The sequence below is a fragment of the Lepidochelys kempii genome, chromosome 3 (genome assembly GCF_965140285.1).
Source record: "Lepidochelys kempii isolate rLepKem1 chromosome 3, rLepKem1.hap1, whole genome shotgun sequence".
Taxonomy (NCBI): domain Eukaryota; kingdom Metazoa; phylum Chordata; order Testudines; family Cheloniidae; genus Lepidochelys; species Lepidochelys kempii.
In genome coordinates, this window is record NC_136382.1 from 178,300,176 (window position 1) to 178,313,538 (window position 13,363).

The following is a 13,363-nucleotide window of genomic DNA, read 5'->3' on the forward strand; positions in this document are numbered from 1 at the left end:
AGTCATGGTGTCACCGTGTTCACAAACGAGGTTGCTGGCTACGCAAGGGAAGTAGCCTGTTGGGCCTTGTCTGCACTGCAGTTTCTGTGAAGCTCCACCACTGTTCTAGCACAAGTGTAACTCCATTGGTCAAAGTGCTCGTGTAGACTGTCTGCTGGTATTTCTATCGCTGTGTCACCATGATCTGCTCTGAACAGGGTCAAATAATATGGTGGTAAAAGTGGCTCTGGCTGGTCTACGCCAGCATCCCACTGTTACTAGTAGCGCTGATGGAGCTACCCTCGTGCTGTAGCACTGTTGGGAAGGTTTGGTAAAATCCCTAGCAGGGCCTCGCCTGAGCCTGTTTTGGCTGAGACTTTCCAGATTCAACTAATTGGACACCCAAATCCACTGGGCAGCTTTGAAAAAAGCTGATTTTACCTCCTGCATAGGGGTTCCCCTGAGACCTATTCCAGTAGTTTCCCCAAGAACTCAGTTGGACTCCGGTGTCGTCATTCAGGTTCCTTTATTTGGTATACAGAAAAACGACACTGAGTTGATCAGATTCAAGTGTAGGGGGTTGGTATAAGGCAGGGTTGGCCAACCTGTGACTCTGGAGCCATATGCGGTTCCTTGGATAGGCACCGACTCTGGGGCTGGAGCTACAGGCGCCAACTTTCCAGTGTGTCGGGGGGTGCTCGCTGCTCAATCTCAGACTCTGTCACAGGCTCTGCCCCTACTCCACCGCTCCCCAGAGCCTGCCGTGCCCTTGCTCCTCCCCTTCTCCCCCAGAGCCTCCTGCCCTCTACAAAACAGTTGATCGGGAGGGACGGGGAGGTGCTGATTGGCGGGGCTGCTGGTGGGTGGGAGGCACTGGGAGTGGGGCAGTGGTGGGAGCTGATGGGGGGGCTGCTGACATATTACTGTTGCTCTTTGGCAATGTACATTGGTAAATTCTGGCTCCTTCTCCAGCTCAGGTTGGCCGTCCCTGGTCTAAGGTGTACCACACATCCAGAGGTGCACAGCAAACCACTTCCTTTATATGCATTTACACATTACATTGCATTTACTATACATTGCATTACACGTTTTGGGATTGGCTGGGCACTTTGTAGGAAACAGTCCCATGCTGTGTCTGTGCACACACTATCCGTGAACAACTTACTCTTTACATCATCTTTTGTTCAAGGCTTAATTTATCCTTTCTTATCTTGTCCACTGTAAATGGTTTCCTATATGTTCCCCTTTATTTTACCTAGTACAGCCATTCTGCCTCCAGCCTGCTCATTTATTTACCTCCCTAATCCTGTATCCCAGGAAAGGCCTCGCCCATGTCCAATTCGTTCTGTAGTATAGTCCTTTATATATTATCCAGAGCCGCGGTGCCATGGGGCAGTTCTTGAACATTGTGAAACACACTTTGATTTTGCTCTGTGGACTGGCTCAAACTGTATTATAACATTATCCCCAAATTGTGCTTCAGCCTTGGACGTTTCAGATCCCACAGCATAGTGTAGACAGAACTTCAGTGGGAGTTTTACCATTGACTTCCATGAAGCAGAGTTAGGTCAGTGCTGAGTGCTTTTGAAAATCCCTCTCTGAACGTAAGAACGGCCATACTGGGTCAGACCAAAGTTCCATCTAGCCCAGTATCCTGTCTTCCAACAGTGGCCAATGCCAGGTGCCCCAGAGGGAAGGAACAGAACAGGTAATCATCAACTGATCCATCCTCTGTCACCCATTTCCAGCTTCTGGCAAACAGAGGCTACGGACACCATCCCTGCCCATCCTGGCTAATAGCCATTCATGGGCCTATCCTCCAAGAACTTATCCAGTTCTTATCTACTAATGAAAACTGGTAAGTAAGCAAGCTGTCCTCTAGGAATTGCAATCTAATATCTTGCATACTTCTTTTTTAGGTTCTGGTTTATTTTTAACCATTACTTGGTTTCCTACTTGCCATTGCCCTAATATCACTGCTCTCATCAAATGCTTGATTCATTATTCGCTGTTCTACAGCTTGTTGTGCTCCTTGGACTGTATCCAGCCAATATTTGAGACTGTTTTTCAGGTGGTTGTTGCCAGTGTTTTTATAGTGTCCCAATCTAGGGGGTACACAGCTGATACTGTCTGATACTGTAGCCAGATGTCATGCCAAAAGGCACCAGCTGCACACAGTTTAAGCAGGTAAAACTGTACCCAAGAGGAGTGACAATGAGAAGTTTTCTGTAATGCACTCATCTCATGGTGAACGCTTCCATCTGTTATAGACAACTGTGATGTGCTGCTACTGAATAAGATGTAAAAATGAGATCCTGATGACTTGCTGTCAGTAAAACTCCAATGGCACTTTTTGCTGCAGGATGGGTGTTAATCTAGGACTAAGTTCTCAACCACTGTTACATGTACCCCTGGGGGTATTCAGAGGTCTTCCGGGGGATATATCAACTCATCTAGACATTTGCTAGTTTTACAACAGGCTACATAAAAAGCACTAGCGAACTCAGGATAAACTAAAATTTCATGCAGACAATTACTTGTTTATATTGGTCTATATACTATACACTGAAATGTAAGTTCAATATTTATATTCCAATTGATTTATAATTATATGGTAAAAATGAGAAAGTAAGCAATTTTTCAGTAGTAGTGTGCTGTGACACTTGTGTATTTTTATGTCTGATTTTGTTCGTAAGTCGTTTTTAAGTGAGGTGAAAGTTGGGGGCATGCAAGGCAAGTCAGACTCCTTAAAGGGGTACAGTAATCTGAAACGGTTGAAAGCCACTGACTAGGTCATTGGTTGTCAACCTTTCCAGACTACTGTACCCCTTTTTGGAGTCTGATTTGTCTTGCATACCTCAAGATTCACCTCACTTAAAAACGACTTGTTTACAAAATCAGACGTAAAAATACAAAAGTGTCACAGCACACTACTACTGAAAAATTGCTTGCTTTCTCATTTTGTCCGTATGAAATTTTAGTTTGTGCTGACTTTGCTAGTGCTTTTTATGTAGCCTGTTGTAAAACTAATAAAATATCTAGATGAGTTGATGTACTCCGTGGAAGACCTCTACGTACTTCCAGGGGGTAGGTATATCCCTGAATGAAAACCTCTGATCTGAGTGACCTGGCCAGATTCCAGTTTGGTTCATAACATACTGTCTGTCTAAATTTGCCCTGTAATTTTAATTGGATACAGTTGTGATGGGGTTCCTAGGTGCAGCCTGGACTGTGGGACTGCTGAGCCCTCTGTCCCACCAACCTGGGCTCCCTCTCACACTGTGATGTTGTTGGCAGGGGAAGGTTTAAAAAGGTCTCATGCAGCCCTGGAATCAGCTGATCCTAATTGCCCTCAGGTAACTGTTGGATCATATTAAAGAAGTTATGTATTAAAATCACAAATGAGTTTGATTCCCCATAGTTTAAATTCCAGGGTATTACTAATTAAGAGGTCCCTTGGTTTTTGGTACTGTTTCTCTCCCTCTATGTGTGAAACTTGCAAGCTGCTAATTGCGTTAGTACAGAGTCTGTTCTCAAAGCAATTCACACAGAGAGAGACTCAAAGCAATACTCTGTAACAACAGAAACAGCACCCAGAGACTCCCCTCCCTTTTGTTGTATTAACAATTGTGATTAAAATAGAGATAGAGGATGTATGTGGATGGATGCTTGGTGTGGATAATAACTGAATGATCAGGGAGGTGCCAACCTAAGAATCCAGTGTCCATCGGCTGAAGAAGGCTTCAAGTGGAAATAACTAGATGACCCCTGGAGGGCAGACTGGAATCCACCCAACAGCCTCAAGACTGGGAGAACCAAAGAACAAGATAACGTCTGGCAGCACGGAGCTGTCAGGAATGTGCTATCTGCTGATTGATTCAGCAACAGCATGATGAAGCAATTCCCATAGACTGGCATAGGAAGAAATTTCTATAAAAATGGACTCTGGAAAGTGAGAACTTTGGGGTCTGATTCTGCAAACCAACTTCCAGGAGCACCAGATGTGCATCTGACAAGGCCCTGCTCCCTCCTCATGTCCAGGCCACCTGGCCAGTGGCTTGGCATGAGCAACTCTAAGGCTGGTAACTATGATAACAACCTTGCAGAACCTGTGTGTGTGTGTTCGTATGAATGAATGTATGTGTGAATAAATATGAGATTGAATGGAATGTTATAGCTATAACTAACTACTTACTATGATTCTTTCTATATTCACAATAAATGTGGTATTTTGCCTTTTCCCCTTTAATAAGATCCTGCTGGTTTTTATTTTATTGGTATAACATAACTCCCTCTCAGCTGATCCTAATTGGTCTCTGGTGACCCCTTCTCAGCAGAACCTGATTGACCTGTAGTCACCCCTCCTCAGTTGATAGGGAGGGGAGGGCCTTTTAACCTTCTGGGACTGTTTTCTACCCTGCCCTTGCAGCTGTCTGTCCTGAGTTTATTGCACTAGCCAAAGTGTGTTGTGTTATTAAATAGGGCTTCATTGGTATCCAATATAAGCCATAATACATCAAAGACCCAGTACACCCATAACTTTTCAACATTTTTCTTTGTTAAATTGTTCACAAATAGTCATAAAACATTCTTTAAAATGGCCATTCAAATGTCTATTCTGGAGTAAAATATTGCCATCTTTGTGGCTAAATCCAAGTCAGCCATTAACTCAATACGCATCTCTACGTCCATCCATTCTCAGGCAAAAATAGCACTGCTTACAGTCTTTTTTTTTTATTTGTTTTTGTTAACTTTTCTTCGCCCCGATCAAGGAAATTACTGAAGCATATACTTACATGAGACTAACCCCAGTGAAGTCAGTGGGACTTCTCATATGCTTAGGTGTGTACTCAAGTGCTTTCCTGGACTGGTAAACACCAATCCTATCATGAGATTTGCTTGTTAAGCTTTTTGTTATATTTTTTGGTGTGGGTGCAGAATGCTATTTGATGTGAGGTAAAACAAAAAGCAGCCAAACAGAATCTTTGGTCATTTTGCACACTTACTGCTTTCACACATACTGGGTCAGATTTACCTCCGTGTGTGTTTAAAAAGTATAAGCTTTTATTGAATTCCATTCTTGCTCTGACCCTCAAAAAGGCAGACTAAGGTCCTGCTCCTGCATCTGGAGAGCTCATTGCAAGATTAAGGCCAGAGTTAGAAACTTCCTGAAGCTTCCTGTCCCTGACAAACCCAAACCATATTTTCTGTTTAGAGGGGAACGAATAATTCACAGCAAATAACTTGCTCAAAATATTTCACTTCTTTTTTTTATGGTCTCTGAGCAGCATGTGATTTTTTTTACACCTCCATTTGTTCAAAATGATTTCTGTCTGTAAATTGTCTGTGAGCAGATCATTGTGAGAATTCATTATTTGAAATTTGAAATATGATGATTAGTATTGATTGGACAGAAGGTCATGCAGTGTGGTTCTGTTCCCTCATTGGACGAGCACATCTCCTCAAATGAAGTTTTTAGTGTGAACGCCCATGATTACAAATATGTAATTTGTTTCCCACAAATATCTTTTGATAGATGTTAACATGTTGCTATTTCTTCAAACATTTCTGCCATTAAACTTCTTTGTTAAAATGTTTGTGGAACGTAACAGGGAAGGAGCGGGAACACATTTGAAGCCAATGAGCTTTAAAATTCAACGAAACGTTCATAGAAAAAGTCTTGCTGTAGGTGCCCAGCTCTTCTTTCTCTTTGTTTCAACGAGTGTAGGGTTTACCTATACAGGAAAGTTATACCAATATAAGCTAAAATGTGAATTTAAACTGCTTTAGTTAGACTAGCATAACTGCCCACATGATCACTCTTACTCCAGTATAAATATACCTTTTTCTTTAACTTATGTCACTTTGGAACCAGGGGGAAAGCCACTCTTCTTCAGGAATCAGCATATTCACATGGAGAGTTACACCAGTATAACTACAGCAGTTTAACTATAGAGGTATAATTTTACTGGAATCACTGGTAAAAGTTTCCAGGATAGACAAGCTCTAACCCCCTCACCCTACCTACTCTCAGTGATACAACATTTAAACGTAACCAAAAAGGAATAGTCATTTAAGAACATCACGCAAGCTCAGTTTAATACAAACCAGTACAGTGTGTACATAAAAAGAGGAGCAGCATCTGCTTTATAAATATGATCCATGAAAGGCTTCCAAATGTTTCCTCTGTTCTTCAAATGTGAATGTGATTTTCTCATAGGAAGCCATCTGGGATAGGCATGCTAACGAGATTGCTTCATTCAGAGTGCCATTGTTTTTCCTGTGCCTCAGAGTGACTTGCTTTATGTCGTTAGCCTAACTTTGGAGAGATTATCCTTTTTATTTTCTCTTCTTTTAAAAAGACAGTTTGTTGCATAGCAGATGTGCATCACAAGGAGTCTGGTTTAAACATGCTGTTTTTGCCTTCCTGTTAGAAACATCGTGAAAGGAATGAGGGACCTGCGAGAAGTATTACGGACTGTGGAAACAAAAGCTACTCAGAGCTTCAAAATGGTAAGGAAATGTATGGAAGGGTTTAAAGATGGGAAGTCAGTTTAATCTGCTTTCTGGATAGTTAATTTTTTAATCATTGCTGAGGAACAAGATTCCCCTGCTCCTCCCCCGACTGATGCCCTTGTTGGACATTGTGGTGACACACAACCCCAACAGACGCACCTAAGCGTTTGAATCTGGACAGGTGTGTATTTTCTCTGCCTCTCTTTTGAAAGCATTGTTCTGTTCAGTGTATTTTTTTATTTGTGGGTTATTTTATTTTATTTTTCACACCAAAGCAATTGTAATGTGAAACAAAATATGTCCTGTATTTCTGGCATCCCTGGATTATCCAGCTGATAATGTCTGTCTTTTGTCTCTCTTTCACACTCAGACGCACACATGCTTTTTCACATTAATACATAGCAGTGCTTTGTTTTTGAATCTTTTTCCCTCCTGGAACTTTCAGTGCTTTTAGATTTGAGACAGCACATTTTCTCTCTGTGAGGCACTCTGTTGAACAATGTAATTGGGGATGATACTTGGGGATTGCCATTTTTGTGTGCTGTCTTTTCAAAGGCCTCTTACAAATGGACACATCAGAATTTACCTGTGCATGTTAGAGAGCGGCCAGAGACTGTCACAAGTTATGGAAGTTTTGTTCTTGGGGGAGCTGATAGTTTATTCGTAGGTTTATATTTGTGTGTGCTTCAATTATAATATTAAAAATATGGAACATGGGGAAGTAGCAGGGACATCATTGATGTGCATCATTAACCAGTGGCTAGCCCTGAAATGGGAGACTTTCTGGTACTTGTCATAACTCATATAGCATGGCTAGGTGAAAAAAGGCCACTTCTCAGGAATGGATAAGTCAGTCAAAGTTTGGATCTGTCCTATTGTTCTTGTTCAGGGCTTTGTCTCCCAGCAATGGCTGGTAGCCATCCAAATATATGATTAATGTCAACTGGCCTCTTCTTAATAAGACTGCTGTTACCCAGGCTTTTGGTCATGGATGAAGACCCTTAAACCTGGAAAGTCATGGTCTTGTGTGTTACTGAGATCTGGACGACTAAACTGGCCTTGTGTTGGTTCAACTTTTGTCCATATATTCGATCCAAAATGAGTCCAGAGGAAGAGATGTGGCTGTGCTTTTTACCTATGATTTTAGGTGCAGGAGATACAAGGTCCCAAGGGTGGTCTGATCTGAATGTGTCCACCTACCATACGAATCCAGGGCTAAAATGAATGAGTATACTGGGCATGTACACAATGAGTGTTCTGGGTGTGTTCCTGCTTGAGTCCATGTCAGGTCTGGTCCCTCTGTGTGACCTATATGTGTCATTCTGGAACTTCTCTGTCCATTCTGACAATGTCTCTTCTGTGTCAGCTCAAGATCTCTAGGTCACCAGGTGGTTTCTAGCTTATTCCGTATTCTCAGGAGCTTATCTTTGTGCTGGGCATGGAAATGGGTGTTTTTTAAAAAAATGATACAGTTGAAATGGTCCCATCACTTTCCAGACCAAGATCAGAATTCTGGAGGATTTTATTGCTCAACCATAACATTGCTCTACTGAAGGGCTGATGAGCATAAGCATTTCTTGTTCCAAAACTCTGACACAGTGGTACTTGGATGCTGCTTTCCGTGTACTGCAGGGTGAGCTGTGCCACATAGGAGAGATTAATCCCAAGGGAAAATTAGGAGGTGTTTGTACCACTATACCATTGGACTTTTTTTAAAAAAATGAGCTCTTGACCGGGGATTAGGGCAAGAATATACTTAATTAAACTAGTTTTTCAAACACTAAAATTAAACACATGAGCATATTTCGCTTGTAGGCTGACAATGTACTCGAAGCACAATGATGCTTTTTTAGCCAAAGGCAGTAATAATATAAATCAGAGACTTGGATTGTTCTGATTTGTTTGGTCTTATTCAAAACAAAATTGAAGCTAATTTACAGTGTTACTGTACTGTACATTACAGTCAAAGCAGACTCCAAGCTTTTGGGGCCTCTCTCTTCTGAGCTGTTTTATCCCAGTCATGGTCATAGTTTCATGCAGAGCTGCAGAGATCTTACTGATACTAGTGCAGTTTTTCTTATCCCCAGGGCTTTAGAAAAAAATGTCAGAGAGTTGGATCCTCAGCGTGAAACTGACTAAATGGTTATATGCTGAGATGATAAAATGATATTGGCTAATATCACAGTACTGTAGGGTATTTTGCTCATATTTACATGTTATAAAAAGTATAGAAAAGGCTGGTTACTAGCAGATAGCTTTCCATCATTTATCAGTGCATGGAAGTATAAAGGCTCCAAGGAGTTATGTGGAGCAGTATTTCTCCAATACCAGCCATTCAAATCAGTTTGCCATTATCTGGGTATAGAAATGAAACCTTCCTTTCCAGTTTTCAAGAAACACTGCACATTACTGCTGTTGCATCTTAACTAACAAGATGATGTCCTTGTGTGATGAGATGGTCAAAAAAGAAACAATAAAAGTCAGCATCAACAGTTTTTTGTTTTTGGCAATCTGGTAATAGGAACTTTCCATAGGTATAGATAAACTGGATTGAAGTTGGAGAGGTCATTCCTACTATTTTTGACATTAGAATACATGGTGGGGAGCAACTAGGACTGACATATTAGTATTTATAGGTATACTTATCTTATATGCAAAACATACTAATGTGGCAGGCCTAGTTGTTCCCCACCATGTATTTTATATGTAATAGTGTGTGTGTACATATATGTGTTATAATCTGCATATGTTCTATGCAAAAACCAATGGGATGCATTGGATACATTTGAACAAAAAGGCAGGAAATGCCAGTATAAGGGTTCCTCCGATTCACTTCAGCTTGCTCACAACATTGGATCTCCTGGACCAGATGGTGACATGCCCTTACGTTGTGGGAGTGAGGGTGGGAGATGCGTAAGGTTCCTTTATCCCATGTACTGCCCAAGGAAGGACATGTCACAATTCCTATCCCTGCATAAAGTTTTTGTTTTTGTTGTTCTGAAGTTATGTAGGAGCAAAAAGAGTAGTAATACTCAAACAGGTTGTTTCTCTTTCACTGTTGTATAATTCAAACAGCTGAAGGGATTGTCCTTTAAATGTAAAAAAACCCAAAATATTACCCTCTGGGCTGAGACAAGGGTGGAATTTTTCAGACAGGGAAAGCTGCGAATATGGTTAGAGCCAACTATTTGGAGTGTAGCTGGGGCCTGAAATATCCGTGGGGGAATCACTTCTCACTTGCCTGATCAAACATGTCCCTTTCTTCCAGAAGTTCTTACTCTTTCTCTGCCACTTTAGAATGGACCATCCAAACTTCTAGGGCCTGATTTTCAGAGGAGCTGAGCACCTGCAGCTCCTAGTGACTTCAGTTGGACAGTTAATGCTCAGAACCTCTGAAAGTCAGGTCCCGAGTGTGTTTTGTACTTGTTTCCTGCTTGAAGACATGCCTCCTGCATGTGAGAGCCTTTTTAATAATTTCTGGTGCTTTCTGTTAATCTGTAGACAGCAGCCAAACAGCTAGCCGAAGTGCTCCTCCACTCCTTGAGTGAAGACTGTTACTGGAGCCCCTTATCTGATCCTCTGCCTGAGTTCATGAACAAGGAAGATAACTCTTACGTTAACAGTCTTCTTCGGCGGAGACCCCAGCTATACACAGGAGACAAGTAAGCACAGCTCTTTATTTTGGTTTCCACTCTGAGAGGAAAAAGTGTGGATGAAGTGTTCCTCAGTGCCAACTTGGCTTCTGACCCATGTAGTATTGTTCATTTTTATTTATTTATTTTAACTTCTAATCAAAATGCCTTATGAAAAACCCAGACCTAAATCTGGAGTATATAGTTATTTCCCATGAATGGAAAATATCTGACTAAACAGCTATCTCAGTTGTGGAATGGGATGAAGATTCTGGTGGGTCAAAATAGTCCATTTTAGAATACGCACTAGAGCTTTTAATTATGTGGATCTGAAAAAGAGGGTATTATATAGCAAATGAATCATACATGAGATGTTTCAAGTTACTGGTCCTCTTGTGACATTAAAAATAGAGACTAGTGGGCTAATTCCTGATGTTGTTTATAAAAAACTTTTTGTCTTTCAGCCTGTACTGCCCTCAAGACAACATAGAAGAGGCTCTTCTCCTCCTCTTAATCAGTGAATCTATGGTAAGCCAAAATGAATATTTAATAATGACAGCAATAAGGGGTATGTAGCATTTGTGTGTCAAGTCTTCTGGAAGTTTTTGTAAACCTGCAAAGAATCCCCATGTTTACAGAATCTCTCCCAGACCCCGGGAAATAAGTCAGTAGTAAGGCAGGAACCAACTGTGTCTTCTCTTAATGACTCAGCTTTTATTATTGCTTATTAAATGGATATTCAGTGAAGGGCTGAGGGATCCTTCAAGAAAAGAATGATTTGTCCACATTGTTGTTTGGAAAATAATGTTTCTACTCCTGATGTTGCTGAAATGCAGTTTGTAGGTGATTATTAGGAAGGGAAAACAAACTTTTCCTCTTCACAAATTTAAATGAATTGGGTTTTGGCTTTTTTTACAAGCCTTCTCGTGTTTACAAATGACAATTTTGCAGGCATCAAATGAGTTGAGTGTGCAACTGAAATTAATAAGGGATCTGCTGTGCTTTGATGCACAAGGCGTGTTTGTTCAAAAGTACACATTTTTGTGAAAAAAGGAAGTGCATTAGTCTGTTTGGGAGCAACTGTAATTGTAACTCTAAGTTTTGCAGGTTTTCTGTACTGTTTACTATAGTGGTAAAATAAATGTTTTATTTGTTAAAGGCTGCAATAATGGTTATTGCGTCTGATAATTGTTAGCACTAGAGCAACTTTGTAGAGAAGTACACTACAGACATGAACTTTTTTTAAAAAAACAACCTTTTTAAAGGGAAAACAGTTTATAAACAAGTAATGCAGAATTCAGAATTAAATAAGTTACCTTTGGTGAATTCAAAGGTAAGCATCAAGTGTATACATATATTTTTAAATTACTTGGGAATGAAAAGAATGGTAAGAGAATGTAAATACTGTCTTGTGTGGTTCTGCATTCTTCTTTATTACCAATTTGCTCCTACTGGAATCTGTGATAATTTGCTATCACAACTTTTGTGTCTATGAACCTGATCACCCTGTGACCAAACCCAGCCAAGCTCTTAAGCGTCTCAGTACTCCTGTTGACTTCGTTGGGACTAAAGTGCTTAAAGTAAAGCATGCACTTAAATGCTTAGCAGGATTGGATCTGAGCTCTGTGAAATGGAACTTTTATGTCCACCATAGTCACGTTGGATTTCTGACACACTTCTCTTAAATCGGGGTAGGCAAACTTTTTGGCCCCAGGGCCACATCTGGGTGGGGAAATTGCATGCAGGGCAATAAATGTATGGCTGGGGTAGGGGGTTGGGATGTGGGAGGGGGTGCGATGTGCAGGAAGGGCCTCAGGGCAAGGGGTTGGGGAAAAGGAGGGGTGCAGGGTGTACGAGGCTGCTCAGGGCAGGGGGTTGGGGTGCAGGAGGAGTGCAGCAGGGGACTCAGGGCAGGGGGTTCAGGGGCACGGTGCAGGAGGGGTCGGGGTGTGGGCTCCGGCCTGGCACCGCTTACCTGGAGTGGCTCTGGGGTGGCAGTGGCGCGCACTGGGACCAGAGCAGGCTCCCTGCCTGCCTGCTCTGGCCCTGTGCTGCTCTCAGAAGCAGCTGGCACCATGTCCCTGCAGCCCCTGTGGGAGGTGGAGAGAGGCCTCCCATTGGCCGCAGTTTCCCGTTCCTGGCCAATGGGAGCTGCGGGGGTGGAGCCTGCTGACAAGGGCAGTGCACAGAGCCCTCGCCCCGTGCGTCCCCCGCCCCCAGGGGCCTCAGGGATGTGGTGCCGGCCCCTTCTGGGAGCGGCGCGGGGCCCACGGCATCATGGGGGTGGCAATCCCGCGGGCCGGATCCAAAGTTCTGACGTGCCGGATCCAGCCCGCGGGCTGTAGTTTGCCCACCCCTGTCCTAAACCCTGCCCTGATATTTACCATTTGTAAGTCTACAAATTTACCTTTCTGAATTTCTCTGAATTTGTTGGTCATAAAAATGGAGGACTAGTAATAGTGTCTAAAGCCAGGCATAATGCAGATATGTGCTGCTCAGTCTTTCCAATATTCAGTAGTCTGTCCGTGCATCTTAGTCTTTATCTGAAACAGCCCTGCTCTTCTAGCCTTGAATGGTCTTTGACTTGCTGCAGTCATGGTGAATAAGGGATTTATGTTATGTGCACAGCATTCTTAATGGACCACATGGAAATCACCAGGTTTATAACTTATATTTATAACCATTATAACTTCAGCTATATGTGAACTCAAGTCTCTTAAAGAAAAAAAACGAATAAAAAAAATCCTCTCTCCAGAAGAGTATCAAGTAACCTTTAATGGTTTTGCATCCCCTTAGACCCTGGAAAATAGCTTTTCGTCATTGATGTTGTCCAATTTATTTAAATGAATGTTCAATATTTATTATTTATGTAGCAGCTAAGGTGTGTTGTGTGCTTTAAATACCCCATAATAACACTGGCCCTTGCCCCAAAACAGTCAGTTTATAAAACTTTACAGTCTAAACAGACAGCTCACGGACGAACAAGAGAGGGAAAGAGTACAGTGCATTTTTTCCCCTCTTCTTTTTAATTATAGCCTCTGGAACTTTCCGTAACGAATCTTGACTCTTTGTGACCTTTCTTCATTTCCCACCAATCATCAAGTCTTCCTCTTCCCTCCACACAAACCTCTGAAAAAATTGACAGCACTAGCTTTGCCTGCTCCAAACATTCAAAAACAATGAGTCAGGCCATCAAAAGCCATGAGATTGGCTTAAAAATCGTGAGTTTTTTAAAA

The 13,363-nt window shown here is 42.0% G+C and overlaps 1 protein-coding gene across 6 annotated transcripts in view; it reads left to right on the forward strand.

Moving 5' to 3' along the window:
- TTC7A (tetratricopeptide repeat domain 7A) overlaps positions 1-13,363 on the forward strand; it is a 267,166-nt gene that overhangs the window by 43,982 nt on the left and 209,821 nt on the right. For 5 of the 6 annotated variants that reach the window (XM_073339137.2, XM_073339138.2, XM_073339139.2 and 2 more), the window contains 3 exons: positions 6,414-6,492; positions 9,997-10,157; positions 10,592-10,655. In XM_073339137.2, the coding sequence (XP_073195238.1) occupies positions 6,414-6,492; positions 9,997-10,157; positions 10,592-10,655 (304 nt within the window). Of the gene's footprint in view, positions 1-1,747; positions 1,838-6,413; positions 6,493-9,996; positions 10,158-10,591; positions 10,656-13,363 lie in introns of those variants that run through there. The other variant, XM_073339143.2, reaches the window with a different exon arrangement.